Source organism: Oryzias latipes, chromosome 13, assembly GCF_053564925.1.
Source record: "Oryzias latipes strain Hd-rR chromosome 13, Olatipes_Hd-rR_3.1".
Classification (NCBI taxonomy): Eukaryota; Metazoa; Chordata; class Actinopteri; order Beloniformes; family Adrianichthyidae; genus Oryzias; species Oryzias latipes.
In genome coordinates, this window is record NC_136249.1 from 32,758,646 (window position 1) to 32,773,465 (window position 14,820).

Genomic DNA, 14,820 nt, shown 5'->3' on the forward strand with positions numbered 1-14,820 from the left:
GCCTTTTAGATGAATCAAGAACCGCACAATGCAAGAAAATTAAAGGTTTGAATGTTGTTTAGCTCTTTAAAGGGATGCAAAATCCACTGTTAGAGCTTTTAATTGTGTTATGGTGTTCATGCCTCACAAAAAACCCTAAAGCAGTATTTTGATCTGTTCACGCATTTCAAAGCATTCTTCTAAAAACGAACGCGTCTTCATATTGTGATGTGACAAAGTGGCCTTCAAACAAACCGCCCCTTCCAGAAATATCCTGTGCTGCCAGCTCCGCCCCCAGGCTAACAGACACACCCACCTTTCTCTGATCTTTACAAAAGTTCGGATGTTTGCTTTCGTGGGCGAAACACAGACACACTGCTGAGGCCAACTCTAGGATGATGTCATGAAATGGGCGGCACCCACGAGGAGAGAAAGGCGGAGCCTCGGAGATTGAGTCATCTTACTGAAAATGTTGGGGACCACTGCCATAAAGGACGGGGGGGTGACGATTCATTTCAACAGTGAATTGATTCAATATTTGCGGTTGCTGATTTGATTCCCTTTCGATTTTGTTTCATTTTGAAGGATCCGGTTCGATCCGATTCACTGACCTAAAATGGATCCAGGACATCTTTATCCAAGACTTAAACCAATGTGATTCATGTGAACTGTGCAGCTGAAGTTTTCCAGATTCTTTGAATTTCTTTCCAGATAATCTAGTGTAAATTAAATATGTGTCTAAACAAACAAGTAAACAAGAATGAAAGTCAAATTCAGTGACTAGTGATGCACTGTTATTTTTGTACAGCAGACGGCTGGATCCAAATGCAGCTGGTTTATTAGCTCAGCTAAAAGTCCACAAAGCTGAATCAGGTTCAGTCAGGAGTTGATAACAGGCATGAGATCATCAGAGGAGAGACGGGGTAGTCAGGATCCAGGTGAGGGTCGGGGCAGGCAAACTGGGTCAGGAGACAGAAGATCAGGTCCAGATACAACGCTCGGTAAGGAAGGTAGAGTGGTATAAAGAATACTTAGCACTGAGTGAGTCTCAGTGCAGAGCTTAAGTATGCTGTGGTTGATGAATGAATGAGAGTCAGGTGTGCGGCATCCAGGAAGTGTGCGCTGGGGTTGCTGGGAGATGTAGTGCATTTAGAACTATGGAGACAGTTCCCACTGGTGACCAGAGGGGGAGACAGAGCTCTGACTTCTGACATTTAGCAAAGATTTTTTAATGACGTTGGTCGACTTGATTCGATTCTTCCTCAGACAGAAAACACCAAGAACACAAGTTTAATTGGAGTGGAACCTTCCTACCCAACATTAAGGGGTTGGTTTGGGGGGTTAAATCACTAAATGGCTCCTGGGTGCTGTGTCTGCCTCCATCATGGGGATGGGTCAAAGGTGGAGGACAAATTTCACAGACGCAGAAGTGAGACAACCTTGAGGAGTTTACCCTAAAGTGAAAACCATTGCCAGTGTGTAAACGGATGAGGACTGTGTCTCCCAGTTTTGGTGGTGACGTTCAATCCTACTCCTTAATCATCACCTGCTCCACCACTGAGACTTCCTCAGAAGGTGGAGCTGAATTCACGAGACGTTTCACACAGACCAGTGTTCACGGCGAAACAAAGACCAGGCGGAACAGAGCAAAGAGGCTCAACAGCCGGACGGGTCACTGCTGAAAGCTCAGAGAACCTCCAGCTGCTCCAGAGGAAAAATGTTGCCCTCCTTCCGCCTCTTTTCCCAGCTGTGCTCATGTCCTTCCATCCCTCCTGTGTTTTTCCCTCACGCTGTTTTCAGCGGCAGAGGACGATGCGTCTCAGAACAAGAGCTCCGCTGTACGTCTGAGAGGAACGCCGTTCCACGGAGAAAGGATCCTTTCACTTTAACTCAACCCTTCGAATGCCTACAATCTGAATGTTGGCGCCATGTGACGACAAAATCTGTTCAGGAAATTGGTTCAAAATATAACAATTCAATTAGTTTTAAATTGGAGACGAAGAGGATTCGTGTCTGAAGAACAAGGACCAGAAAATAGTTTTTTAGATTTTTGGAGGATTGTGAGGTAGTAAAGTTAAGTTAGGGTGTGTTTTCCTGAAAAAAAATACAAGCAGCTTTCGCTTTTAATATTAAACTTCTAATGTCATTGTCTGTGTCTATCCTGCAGATATTTTGGACTCCCAATGCAGCGTCTCCCTGGAGTTTTATGTGTCGCCACGACCTTGGGGCGCGACCACGCGCGTTGATGTTCAGCCTCATCCCTCCTACAGCAAACCCAGCAGACCTCTAATCTCTGCAAGATTGATGAGGCCTCGTCCAGGAGCAGCCGCTCTGGCTCTCTGTCGATAAGGCAGCTCTCATTTCACCACCTTTTGCTTGCCACTCTGTCCTGCCTCTGCCCCCCCCCCCCCCCCCCCCCCCCCTACACTACAGCTGAGGGACATGGGGGCGGGACTGGCACCGTGAGGGACGACGGCGCCTTTGAGCCACAGGGAATCCTGCTGGAAGTACAGTAACCATGAAATGTCCCAGAACCAGGAGCTCCTCCTTGTCTGACTGCCACGCGGCAGCTGAGCAGGACCTCGGGGTCGGCATGTCACTGTGGAACCGCCGGAGCCGCAAAGCGCCAACACCTCACCTCAGCTGAACCCGCACAACTCCGAGTCTCACGCGGGACAATGTGCAACATCTCCTTCTGTGATGTGGACAGCAAGGTGGACCAGTTCTTCCAGCCCACGCTCTACATCATCGTCATCGTTCTGGGGCTGCCCACCAACTGCATGGCTCTGTGGGCGGCCTACCTTCAGGTGAGGCCAGGCGGAGGCAAACAGAAGAAGGTTCATGATCATTCAGGTGTCTGCAGAGGCGGACCGAACTCACATGATAGAACCCGATAAAAACAATGGAGTCATGTATTTACAGCTCTTTTTACTGTAGTCGACTGTTCTGTTATATGCTGCTGCTGCTGCAGCATCCCATGTCATTCTGCTCACCTGGCAGGTGTGGCCAATGATCTTGATCAGCACCAGGTATTTAAGTCAGAGGAGGCCTCAACCAGAAAAGCATGCAGAGAGAGCTGAGAGCTGAGGCTGAGGAGCAGTGGTTTTGGGTTGGAGCTGTGCTGGTTGGTTTGTTTTCTCTTTTTATCCCCTCTTGGTCCTCAGCAGTCTTATACTGCTAGGTTTTGTTATTTCAGTTTGGGGTTGGACCTTGGTAGTCCTTATTTGCGGGCTTTGATTGTTTCTTTTCATTAGTTGGATTTTGTCAGGCAGCCTCAGCAGGGAGCTGCTGACTCCGACGGTCAATGTGGCTGGGTCAGTCGTCTCCCTGACTTATTTTATGCTCCAAGGTTCCAATCCCTCTGTTTTGTATTTGCTTAGAACCAGCACAGTAATTTAGTTTTGTTTTACAGGACACAGGTTCTTTCTCCCTCTCAATAAACCGTGTTCCTTAACATACTGATGTCCATTGGTTCATATGTTCTGGCTTAGACTGGGACAGGTTTGCCTGTCAGGGCCGTAACATTGACCCAATGGGTTCCTACAGATCGTTGTTGTATTATTATAGCCGTAACTCTCTCATTGAGCTTGAAAACCACATTCTATTTAGTACTTTCCATCTCTACTGGCCCTTGAAGGAAGTTTACATTCTACCATTTCTATTATGTGACTCTGGCATCCACTATAGGTTCAGAAAGGCAAAATAGTGTCCGTGTGAATAATTACTATGGTCCGAGTGGATAAATTTGAATTTAGGAGTTTCTCCAGTATTGTTGGGTTGACGCTGATGCAATTAACACTATTCCAAAGGATTTTGAAGAACAGCAGCAGATATTGTGTTATTGTGTGCTGACAGTGTTTGCTCAACACAAATCTGCGGGCTGCCCGGCGGCACAGCGGATGGCGCGTTCGCCTCGTAGAAGGCCCTGGTTTGAATCCTGGCCGGGACCTTTCTGTGTGGAGTTGGCCCGTTCTCCCCGTTCATGCATGGGGTTTCTCTGGGCACTCTGGCGGGTATAGAGGATTGTAAATCACCTGGTCATGGCACGGAGAAAAGGGGCTTTGCGCCATCATCAGAATGTTCTGTTGCCAGGAAAACCTCCAATATTAACGACTCAAAGACCATATTGTGCCACAAGAACCGGATCATAGTTTTTTGGATTGTCTTGGTTCTTTGAGTTAAAGGCCAAATCGTACCTGTACTGGTATTGATTACAGGCCAAAATGCTGTCAGGACGCTGTTTATTTAATTATTTATTTATGAGTGTCCTTCAGCGTCTGACTCTTGTTTTCTTTCTTCCTTGGGATGGGGACCGAACAGAAACTCTGTGCCGTGTTGCTGCCAGTATCGTATAAAAACATGGAAAAATTTCTAGCGGCTCAGATAAGAGCGAGAGAAGCAGTGCAGCGGCACAGCGGCTAATCCACGGAGCCTTAGCCAAAATGCTGTCGGCAAAGCGGGTCAAAGTTCAGCAGAACCTCACAGGACCAGATTCTAGTTTATGGATCAGAGTGATGAGTCCAACGCTCTGAAAAAAGGCCAACGTCGTGGCGATGAGCGTTACTAGTTTACTTCCACGTGTGAGAAAGTGCGGCTGCAGCTTTTACAGTGCAGACTGTAAACAAAGCATCTTCACCACATCAAAGCATCGTTATGCTGCCTCATCATCACACTTTATTGTTTCTGGAGAGAAGTAGTGTTTTTCCTTTATTTTTGAAGCACCGTTCAGACTTCTGATCCGTTTAAAAGCCCTGGAGAAGCTACATTAATGTTGAAAATAAACATCACTTTATTTCCTCAATCATACTTTTAGAACCTTATTGGTTAAGACACATTCATTCCATAGTTTTTCCTATACTAAAAAATATTTAGTTGTGGAAATCAGACAATGTTGACTGTTCCCCTTCTACATTTTACGTTAACTAAATAAAAGCACTATGAGTTTGCTCGGGTAAAAGCAACTTATATATGAGACACAGTGGCAGTGCTTAACATTATGACCATTAAATAAACTGAATTTGACAATTTTAATACAATGGAAGACGAATTGAAAATCAGGTAGAGTTATTTCTAGATCCTACTTTTAAAAAAGGATCAAAAAGTGTTCCAGTACAATATCAGGATACGTATCGTATTGCCAGAGTCTTGCCAAAACACGCCTCTAGGTCATAGTGTCTGTATTATTACCTGACTTCTTAGATTCTTCTGTTATCAAACACGGTTGTGTTTTTCCCCCCGCATACCTGACATGTTTCGACGAAACGTGACGTCCGTCCGAAACATGTCATGTATGTGGAAAAAAAGTAAAACAAAAACACAACAAAACACAACCGTGTTTGATAACAGAAGAATCTAAGAAGTCAGTTGTATGTTTGTGTATGTTGTATTCTAAGGGTTAGACCCCAGCCCACCTCCTTTCTGCATTAATGAAGAGCAGGTTTCTATTCTGGCATTTAGAACCAGTTTTAAACCTCCCATGAAACTCTCCTGTTGTGTTTCTGTATTATTTTAGCCCAAATCTTTAGAAAAAAAAAATCCAAAGTCCATTTATAACCATAAAAACGGTCAACGTTGAAAAACTCATAAGAGGACAAGAAAAATCAGTTTAGCAATGCAAATTCCTGGTCTTTCATCTCCATGAATGTTTGCACAGAATACCCACAAATCCTTCCCTCCGTCCACCTGATCTGGGATTCGGTGTCACCAAGAAATAGGGATAGGGATCTATTGATGGTCATGACATGAATAGAGCTTTAAGTTCCCATTTCTAAGCTACAGACAAACCATCTTTTCTGTCTGCAACACATTCAGCTTTCAACAAATTTAGGAAAGTACCGGACTGGAGGCCGAGGAGTCACAATACCTTTTTTTATAGCATGTTTATGAGCATCTGCTGGATACACTCAGCCTCGGGTTATTTTCCCATACGGCATCAAACCCCCAGAATTTCATTTCCCACAGACTCTCCGTTTGCTTTGGCAGCTGCTGATGAATCATTATTGATTTCTTTAATCAGAGTTCATATTTTACTGGAACAAATGTTATTAAAGGGCGCAGCTTCCGTCGCGTTTGAGCTTCCTCTTTGCGTCTTTCTCCTTCCTGCTAAAGCTTCTTGTCCCCCCCTCAGGTCCGCCAGCGGAACGAGCTGGGCATTTACCTGATGAACCTGTCGGTGGCCGACCTCCTCTACATCGCCACTCTGCCGCTGTGGATCGACTACTTCCTGCAGCACGACGACTGGATCCACGGTCAGGAGAGCTGCAAGCTGTTCGGCTTCATCTTCTACACCAACATCTACGTCAGCATCGCCTTTTTGTGCTGCATATCGATGGACAGGTACCTGGCTGTGGCGTACCCGCTGCGCTTCGCCAAAGTCCGACGGATTAAAACGGGTAGGTTGTGAACACCAGGCAGAGGAAATCCTTCAATCTAGAGGGAGGATTACGGGGAACAGATGCAGCACCACATCCTCTATTAGCTTGATAATGCTATATTTCTGCTGAATTGCACTGCAGCACAGTTAGCAGGCAGAGGGGATTGTGGGATTTATCTCTTTTTCCCAACAATATTTCAAGCCTGAACGGTGGACAGTTGCTTCCGCAAAGTGCGTTAATTCTGGTAATGCATACTTCATCGGCCATTAACCCGCTTATGCCATGGTCACTAACAAAACACATAAATATTCAATCAGTTTGTAGTACTTTATTGTTAGAATTTTCGGTTTAGATCGCCTTTTTTACAAAAAGCGGACTATTTGTTACGCGGTGTGGCGTGGACCTCGACTGGAGTGCCAAAGGAAAGCAATATTTATGCTGATGATCACGATGTGTTAAATAAAGCATCAGTTCAGAGGGAAAGTTCTCCTCTTACCGCTTGTTTTTGTCCAGGTGATGAAGCTAAAGATTGTTTTAAAGAAGCCGGCGCAGTGATATAGAACATTTAAGCTAAGTGACCGGAACTCATTTTTTAGGCGTGCCGTTATCACTTTTTAAGCCACACCCAGCAGCCAATCAGAATCGAGTATTCTCCCGAACCGTGGTATAATTTTGTTTTAATCTCTTTTGTTAAATTTTTAGGGGCAGGCTTTAATAAGCTAAGCATCTGCCTGCTCCTTTTCAGACATCTGTTGTATTGTTACCATAATATGATCATGATTATTGTTATTATTATTAGTAGTAGTAGTAATAGTAGTATTTTGTTCTGGGGGTTTCTGTTTAATTTTTAGGGGACTGCTTAACAAACTTAGCTTTGGCTGCACCTTTTCAGACATGTTTTTTTAATTGTTATTATTTTTATATCATTGTTGTTGTAGCCGTTATCATCTATACGTTTTCATCATGTAGGTTCTGAATATTAACACTTTTTAAGCAAATGTAATTTGAAACAAAGATTGAGCTAGCATTAGCATCACTATATTTTGTACCACAGTGAGTCGGGGACAAATAGAACCACCGGCTACGCCGCTACAGCTAGCGGGGGGCTAGTAGCTAATATACAACCTGTCGTTGATCAGAGGAAGAACATCTGCGGACTTCAGGAGCGAGTTCTCTGTGGGTTTACCTGGCCTGAATAACTATTGGTTCCTGATGTGTTCCAAGATGCGCCCACTTGTAGCCCACTGGTAACCTCATTGGCACCTGGAGTAAGAACAACATAAACAAAAGAGCTCTTTTTTGTTATCAACACATAACTTGCTAGCTACTAGCACCTTGCTAGCTGCAGTGATTCAGCCATGAAAAAGCGTTCATGCTACGTACACTCCGGGCATAAGCTGCACATTCAAGAACGTGCTAAAGAGGCGATATTGAACGTGCTTTGAGCCTACGGTGTTCATGCTGGACTGTCGCTATCCAATCGGCTAATGCTAGCGCGTGTACTCACGGTCGGAGGAGACTTGGTGCAAATCTTGTGAATCTTGCTCCAGGTGTAAATAATCTTTCACTGGTTTGACTTTTGACGTGCGTTCATTATTAAACGTCCAAACGCACATTTACAGGCGTTTGCATGACTTTTCATTGGAAGTGGCCACTTAAAGGCGCGGTGCTGAGCCCAGTGTGAACGTAGCATGAATGTAGCGTGAGAACACGACAAAAGCATGCTAACATGTCAATGCCCTTTTGTCAAAAATACCTCCTGTTGAGGGACGCAAGAATACCTAAAGCTAAGACAATGGAAGTAGTTGTATGGTAGATATTTAAAAAATGCTATTTAAATGCTAACTTAGCTTTAGACGACACAAAAGCCAGAAAGAAGCAGACAAATGCTACAAACACACAAAGTATTACAATGAAAAAGAATCGTTTTAGTGTCAAAAAGGCTGTGCATTCATCTATGCTTTGTTTTTTTACTTTAAGAATAAGAATGATATGTCAAAGATCGGGTTTCTCATCGGGCTTTTCTCCTCTGAACCTCCTGCAGCGATCCTGGTCAGCTCCACCATCTGGATCATCGAGATCGTTGCTAATTCTGCTCCTCTTTTCCACAACGAGCTCTTCCAGGACCGCTTCAACCACACCTTCTGCTTTGAGAAGTACCCCATGCAGGACTGGGTGGCGGGGATGAACCTCTACAGGACGTTTCTGGGCTTCCTGGCTCCGTGGACGGCCATGCTGGTCGCCTACAGAGGCATCCTGGCAGCAGTCAGATGCAACGTCTCCACAGAGCGCCAGGAAAAAGCCAAGATCCAAAGACTGGCCCTGAGTTTAATCCTCATCGTGTTGCTCTGCTTTGGACCGTACCACAGCCTTCTTCTGGTGCGGACTGTCATGTTCATCAGGAAGCCGTGTGACTGCAGCTCCGAGGAGACCATGTTTGCGGCGTATCACGTGTCGCTGGCGCTGACGAGCTTGAATTGCGTCGCTGATCCCATCCTGTACTGTTTCGTCAACGAGGGAGCCAGGCACGACGTGGGCCGAGCCCTTTCAGCCTTGATGTCCGTGACCTGCCTCAGACGCTCCTCCTCCTCGCCGTCACACGTCGACATACTGAACGCCGGCTCGGTGACCATCGACACGCCGCTGTCGACCAAGAAGCAGCCTTGTGTGTACGCTGATGGCGGCAAAAGCGGAGGCTACAAGACGGAGCTGGTGGCTCTGAAGGAGGAGTGTCTACAGATGACTATTCTCAGCGTTAGGAAGTGAATCCTTCAGGGGCGACTGAAATTGCAAACGCACTGAGCCGATGGTGGTGTTCGGCATTCAGCCCGACATCTAACTAGTTTGGGTATCAAACCAGCAGTCGGAGCTGACGGAAGAGGGGATTTATCCCATCAGGTGTCATCATACTAACGATAAGGTGAAGGCCGTGTCACATAGCCGCTACGCACATATTTCGCCTTTTCCAGGTATGAAATTTCGCTCTTTCATGATACGTGTTTCTTTTTCGGTTTTTAACTGTTCGGAAGTTTTGGTCGCCTGAGAATTTGGCAGTTTTGGCGTATTTGACGCAGGGCAAATTCGTGGCTTTCCACGGCTGTTTAACGCATGTCTGACAGACTTTTCACGCATGTTTCACCGATGTATAACTTTAATGATACATATGTGAAAACTTCACCTAAAGACCACCACTTTTCTCCCTTTTTCCACGTATATTGACCAGTCTTTATCCGTGCAATATGCGCAAAACGTGCGTAGTGGCTGTTTGACGCGACCTTAACCGTTCACACAGAGGACCAGTTTCAAAAGAAACAGCTGACCTGGAAGTTAGCAAAAAAACCCCACCCTTATGCAAACGGAGGACAAGGCCAACTGAAGGCAGATAAACGAGCACAAATTCTGTGTTTTTCACCAGAAACCATTTTCATAGAGAGAAAACAAACTCATGTCATCTTCGAGGGATTTCTAAAGGGAAGTGTCCAGTTTTTCCAACTTTCTGCTCTGTGGAAACTAATTTAAGTCAAAGATTTAAGATATTTAAGAGTCTGTGCTGATGTCAGAGACGTCACCGGTTGTCAAGAACTACTTTCACAAAAACAGGAAGCGCACGTTTCTTGGTTTTCAGTGCAAAAAGTCTATTAAGGGAGCTTTAACTTTTAGAGAGGGAAATCATGGAGATAAAAGATAAGAAACAAATTAACGGTGTGTTCACGCGTCCCTCCAGTTCAAAGTCTCTGCATCTGAGACTTCAGTGCGACTCTAGTCCAAGTCCCCGTCTCTGGCTGCTGTGGCTGATTCCATCCACTTCTGTGACTCATAGACTTCATCTTTGAGGAAGAGGAGAAGCAAAAGACAAAAATCTGGAGGGAATCTGCTTCATTCTGTCATCTGCAGACTCTGGGTTAAACCGTGATCTCAGGTTAGGTCACACATGTCATAATGTCTACAGTCCAACATATAAGCCAATTTGTTGTTTAGATTAAATCCTCATACATTGTCCCAACCTTTGAGGATTTGAACCTACTGTCTCCCACTCTTTGGGTGGACACTCTCCCACTTGCCCCCAGAGTCAGTGTGACTGAGCTTGGAGTTGACATTCTACCATTTGTCAAAAGCAGCAAAAGAACTAACATGTTTTGAAAACCATAGTGGTATGACTACACTACCCAGAATGCCTAGAGGGACCAATAAGCAGGGGATTGGTCAGAGGGGTTAAGGGGAAGTTTTTCTAGAGAACTCTTTTCTTCTTCATGTCTTTTATCTGCAATAATCAATCAGCCTTTGCAGAGAGAGGAACACAACAGACAATATAACTTTATTGATAATAACGTTCAGTTGTGACACATAAAATACTGAACCATACTCTCACTTTTTCACTTCATCACGTTGAAGCACAGTACGTATCACTCCGCCAGGCTTCTGACTACATCCAACAATCCGTCAAGGGGTGTGGCTTCGTAGTTTACCAAAACCAAAATAATGGTACACATATCATGAACTGTTGATGGGTTAACTCTGGAAGGGCCCCCCCCTACATTTACAGAGTCCACTAGGGGCGCCACTCAGTCCTTCGCCCAACTTTCCCCTTCGCGGTTAGACTGCGTAACAGTTCTTCTTTCTACATATGAATTCCGCTCTAAAGTGGGCGTCGTCTTCTTATTGACAGCTGCCAGTCAAATCCCTTCAGAACTACATCTGTGTTTTAGATCGGCCATCAAGCTAGTCAGAAATATTTGTCCATTTTTGTTGGACGCTTCCTGTGGAGACGGAGACCTTTTGTCTATCCACATTTTTGACAAAGATTGGCGAGAATTAGATACTCCAAAAATGTATATTTTGTTAACTCTTACACATAAAATATATATATATTATTAATAAAATGCAGAACTTCTAGCTTAATATATGAAAAACTACATTTAAAGTACTAAACGTTCCTGACAGATGAAGTACTTGTTGGTACCTGAGCCCTGTGTCAAATGGTCCATTTTTTAATTGTTCTTTCAAGCTAAACGCAGTAAAGACAGAAGTGATCCAAATTCACCGTTTGGTTGATCAAAAGGTCAGAATAAATGTTAACATCTCACTGTGACGCCTCATTCTGTCAAAAACCAAACAGTGACAATAACGGCAGGATGTTTGTAAGAAGTATTTGAACAGATATTTGTACGCTGACATCTTCTGATGAAACATTTGTGCCTAAAGGGCCACCGTAGGTTCTGTCACCTCTTGACGCCATTCTCTAAAAACAGAAGAGACTTTTATTTTGAAGTTTTAAGCCTGGCGATGCTAAAGTTTTTGGGGCTTCCGTTCAGTGTGGCTGTCAGTCTTTGTGTTGTTGGTTTCTGCGTCGTGTCTGTTTGCATTATGGGATGCTCCCTGATGGCATCTGTTTACATTATTTAAACCGGACGAACTTACCAACCTTATGAATGGAAACAGGAAACGCCCGTCTGAACTCTGTACATCCGAGCGCATGAGTGCAGCCATGCTTTTGTTTTGGTTCGGCGAGCTCCGCCCTGTGTGCCACGGCCGGCGCTTTGGTCGACTCCCGTGTCAATGTTGGAATTAATAAATGATGCATTTGAAACTTTTGTTTGATTATTGAACACAAAAGATTTTAAAAAAAAACACGTTTATGTGGAAAAGTCTCACTGACCTTTGCCTGCAGCAGAAATACAGTTAATAAAAGGAAATGTTTATGAAGTATATTTGTTTAATTTAACTTTATTTCCCAAGAGGGTTTAGTTTACACTCAAATAAATCTGTTTCAAAGATCCGGGGGAAAAAACCCTGGAGTAGGGTTTGTACCACCCTAAACTGCCCCACGGGCGGAAATTTGAATTACGATAATCCTGTGACTAAAGAATTAAAAGAAGATTATAAAATAAGTAATGATAAAAAGTTACTTCCAAAAGTAATTAGGAGTAGTTTCCCACTACTTGATCCAAAAAGAAACAGCAACTCAATTTCTTTATGATAATAGTAACTAGTTACCAGAAAATTAACTATTTAGTTATCATAAAACTCAATTAAAAAAGGTCAAATTTACTTCAAGAAACTTTAATATTTGTATGGTAAGTATTTTGTTCAACAATAAAAGTAAATATTAAAAAAATGGTTTGTTTAACTCTGAACTTTCTGAAATAAATCCAACTTAAGGCCCGTACACACCGGGACGAATTTCGCGCGCGATTTTCGCCGACGTTTAACGCCTCGTGACTAAACAAAGGGCCCAAATGTGAGTGTGCACACCGACGTGAAAAAAACGCCACGCGTCAAAGCGTCAAAAAAAAAACGCTTCGGGTTTGTTTGTTTTTTGACGCATCGCGTCGAAAACTATTCGACCAATGAGAACGGCACTTTTGCACACGTGTCTGGAGCTTCTGAAGTCACAGTAAAACACAACTTGGGGGCGCTCAAACACAAAACTGCCTTGCTGAGCACACATACCAGCGAAGAAGATAGACGCCAAGTAGCGTCTACACTGCCGCGAAGAAATAATGACGGACATTCTAAAATATCCCCGAACCAAGCACCAGTTGGAGCTACTGGTGCCTGAAATATTCACGTTTTCTTTGTTTGATTCTGACAAGCGCATAAATACTTGCTCTCTTTTTCTGAGTGAAAAGCGACTTTAGGAAGCGTAAAGTTGTGCAGCGCCACCTTGTGTACAGGAGTATTTATTTAGAAAGTATAAATGAAAACTGTTTTTCAGATTAAAAGTTAATAAAGTACGACGGTTTTACGGCCACCAAGAAAAAATAAGTAAAATTACGAGATTTAAAGTCGTTAATTTACTAAATTATTTCTCTTAAATTTACGACTTTATTCTCGTGATTTAGCATTTCTGACTTTTTTTGACGTAAATTTACGACTTTATTCTCGGAATTTAGCATTTATGACTTTTTTTCTCGGAAATTTACGACTTCAATTGTTTGTAAACTGGCCCTAAAACTCTGTTCTAATAAAGTGAAAAACAATCAGAAAAAACCCCCAAAAAACTGCAGGAAGCTGAAAATAAAAAAAACCCACCAGTTCTGTTTGGACTGTTGAAACAGCTGAAAACACGTGACAATACGTTTACACCGAGCTCAGAAACGCGTTCAGTGGCCGCTTCTAATGCAAACGTGTGATTCGGGCTTCAAAACTCTGCAGTCGTCACGTATAGCAACACATGCTACCTGGAAATGCAGAACACTGTTGATGCTAATAAGAAAAAAAAGATTGAAATGATCAGAAACCCAAAAGACAACGTTTGTTAACACTGGAGATGTCGTCAGTGACGGCTAAATAGCACACGCTCTTTGGCGAACCGCAACTCTCTGATTGTTTATGCGATCAACGGGAATCAGCTGATTCCAACTCAGAGAAAAGCAGCTTTTTGTTGTTACACAACGCTTTACGCTACGTTATGCTACACATGACTAACGCAGAACTGCAGAATGGCGCTTTTCTCTGCGTTAGCATCAGACGATTTCCGTTGCAGACGTAAACATTTCATAAGCTGTTGCACGTCGGCGTGAGGCCGCTGTTCTCCGCCTGGAACATCCCTAAATGCGTTCAGAATTATATTAGTGGCTCGTATGCTAAATGAGTCACTACGTTAGCTAAAAACCAGATAAACAGACGCTGCTAATTTCTTAATTTATCGCTGAAGTAGCTAAAGAACATTACACCAGCGTAAAATTGAAATGATGGTTAACATGGGTACATTTTTAAAAATGTAAAACTAAATGAGATGAAAAAAAGCTAAACTTATTATTTATTGATTGATCAATTTTAAATGAGCTTAAGCTGTTTCATTTAATGCTAAATGCTACATTAGCTGTGGCAAATATAGATTAAATAAAGTTTCAGTCTTGTTTAATTTTGAAATTGTGTATTTTTAAGCATAAAAAAACACAAACAGATAAAAAATCATTGTTTTATTGTTTGCTCATTTGATGCATAATGCAGGACAACAGGGAAAACGACGTTTGAAAGCTAAGAAGCTAAACGTTAGCATACTTTGAAATATCACTACAAGTTTAGCTTTTATTTTTATTCCAAACAGAGTCAAACTTATTGACAGATTTAGCTGAAATGAAGTGAAATCCTGGGCTTTTTTCCCGAACCGAAGTTTTATATAGTAGATGTTTGATCTTCACAGCAGGAAGCCCGGTCTGACTTTGGCGTGTCCTTCACAGCAGCTCCTGCGGTTTGAGACGCCTTGTCATTTTTTCACACGTCATCATCAGTGTAATAAAGGGAAAGGTCACATGGGGACACGCAGGTGAAGCGGCGGCAGCTCGGCGTCCAGCCAACCGAGTCACCTTCAGCCGTCCCCCCATGTGTTCCTGCTCCCCGGGGAGGGGGGGCCGATGAACAACATGAAGGGTCGTCTGTGCTTGAGGAGGGGGGCGGTCTGCCCCCCTCCATGCTGCTTCCAGGATGAGGCGGGACGGAGAACGCCGCTCTCCTTCTTGAG

At 43.6% G+C, this 14,820-nt stretch overlaps 1 protein-coding gene across 4 annotated transcripts in view; it reads left to right on the plus strand.

Moving 5' to 3' along the window:
* gpr4 (G protein-coupled receptor 4) overlaps positions 1–11,940 on the plus strand; it is a 56,941-nt gene extending 45,001 nt beyond the window's left edge. For 3 of the 4 annotated variants that reach the window (XM_078930203.1, XM_011482224.4, XM_078930204.1), the window contains exons 2-4: positions 2,147–2,786; positions 6,107–6,371; positions 8,398–11,940. In XM_078930203.1, coding sequence (XP_078786329.1) covers positions 2,658–2,786; positions 6,107–6,371; positions 8,398–9,119 — 1,116 coding nt within the window. In that variant the 5' untranslated portion in view covers positions 2,147–2,657 and the 3' untranslated portion in view covers positions 9,120–11,940. The remainder of the gene's footprint in view (positions 1–2,146; positions 2,787–6,106; positions 6,372–8,397) is intronic. The other variant, XM_078930205.1, reaches the window with a different exon arrangement.
* The last annotated feature ends 2,880 nt before the right edge of the window (positions 11,941–14,820 follow it).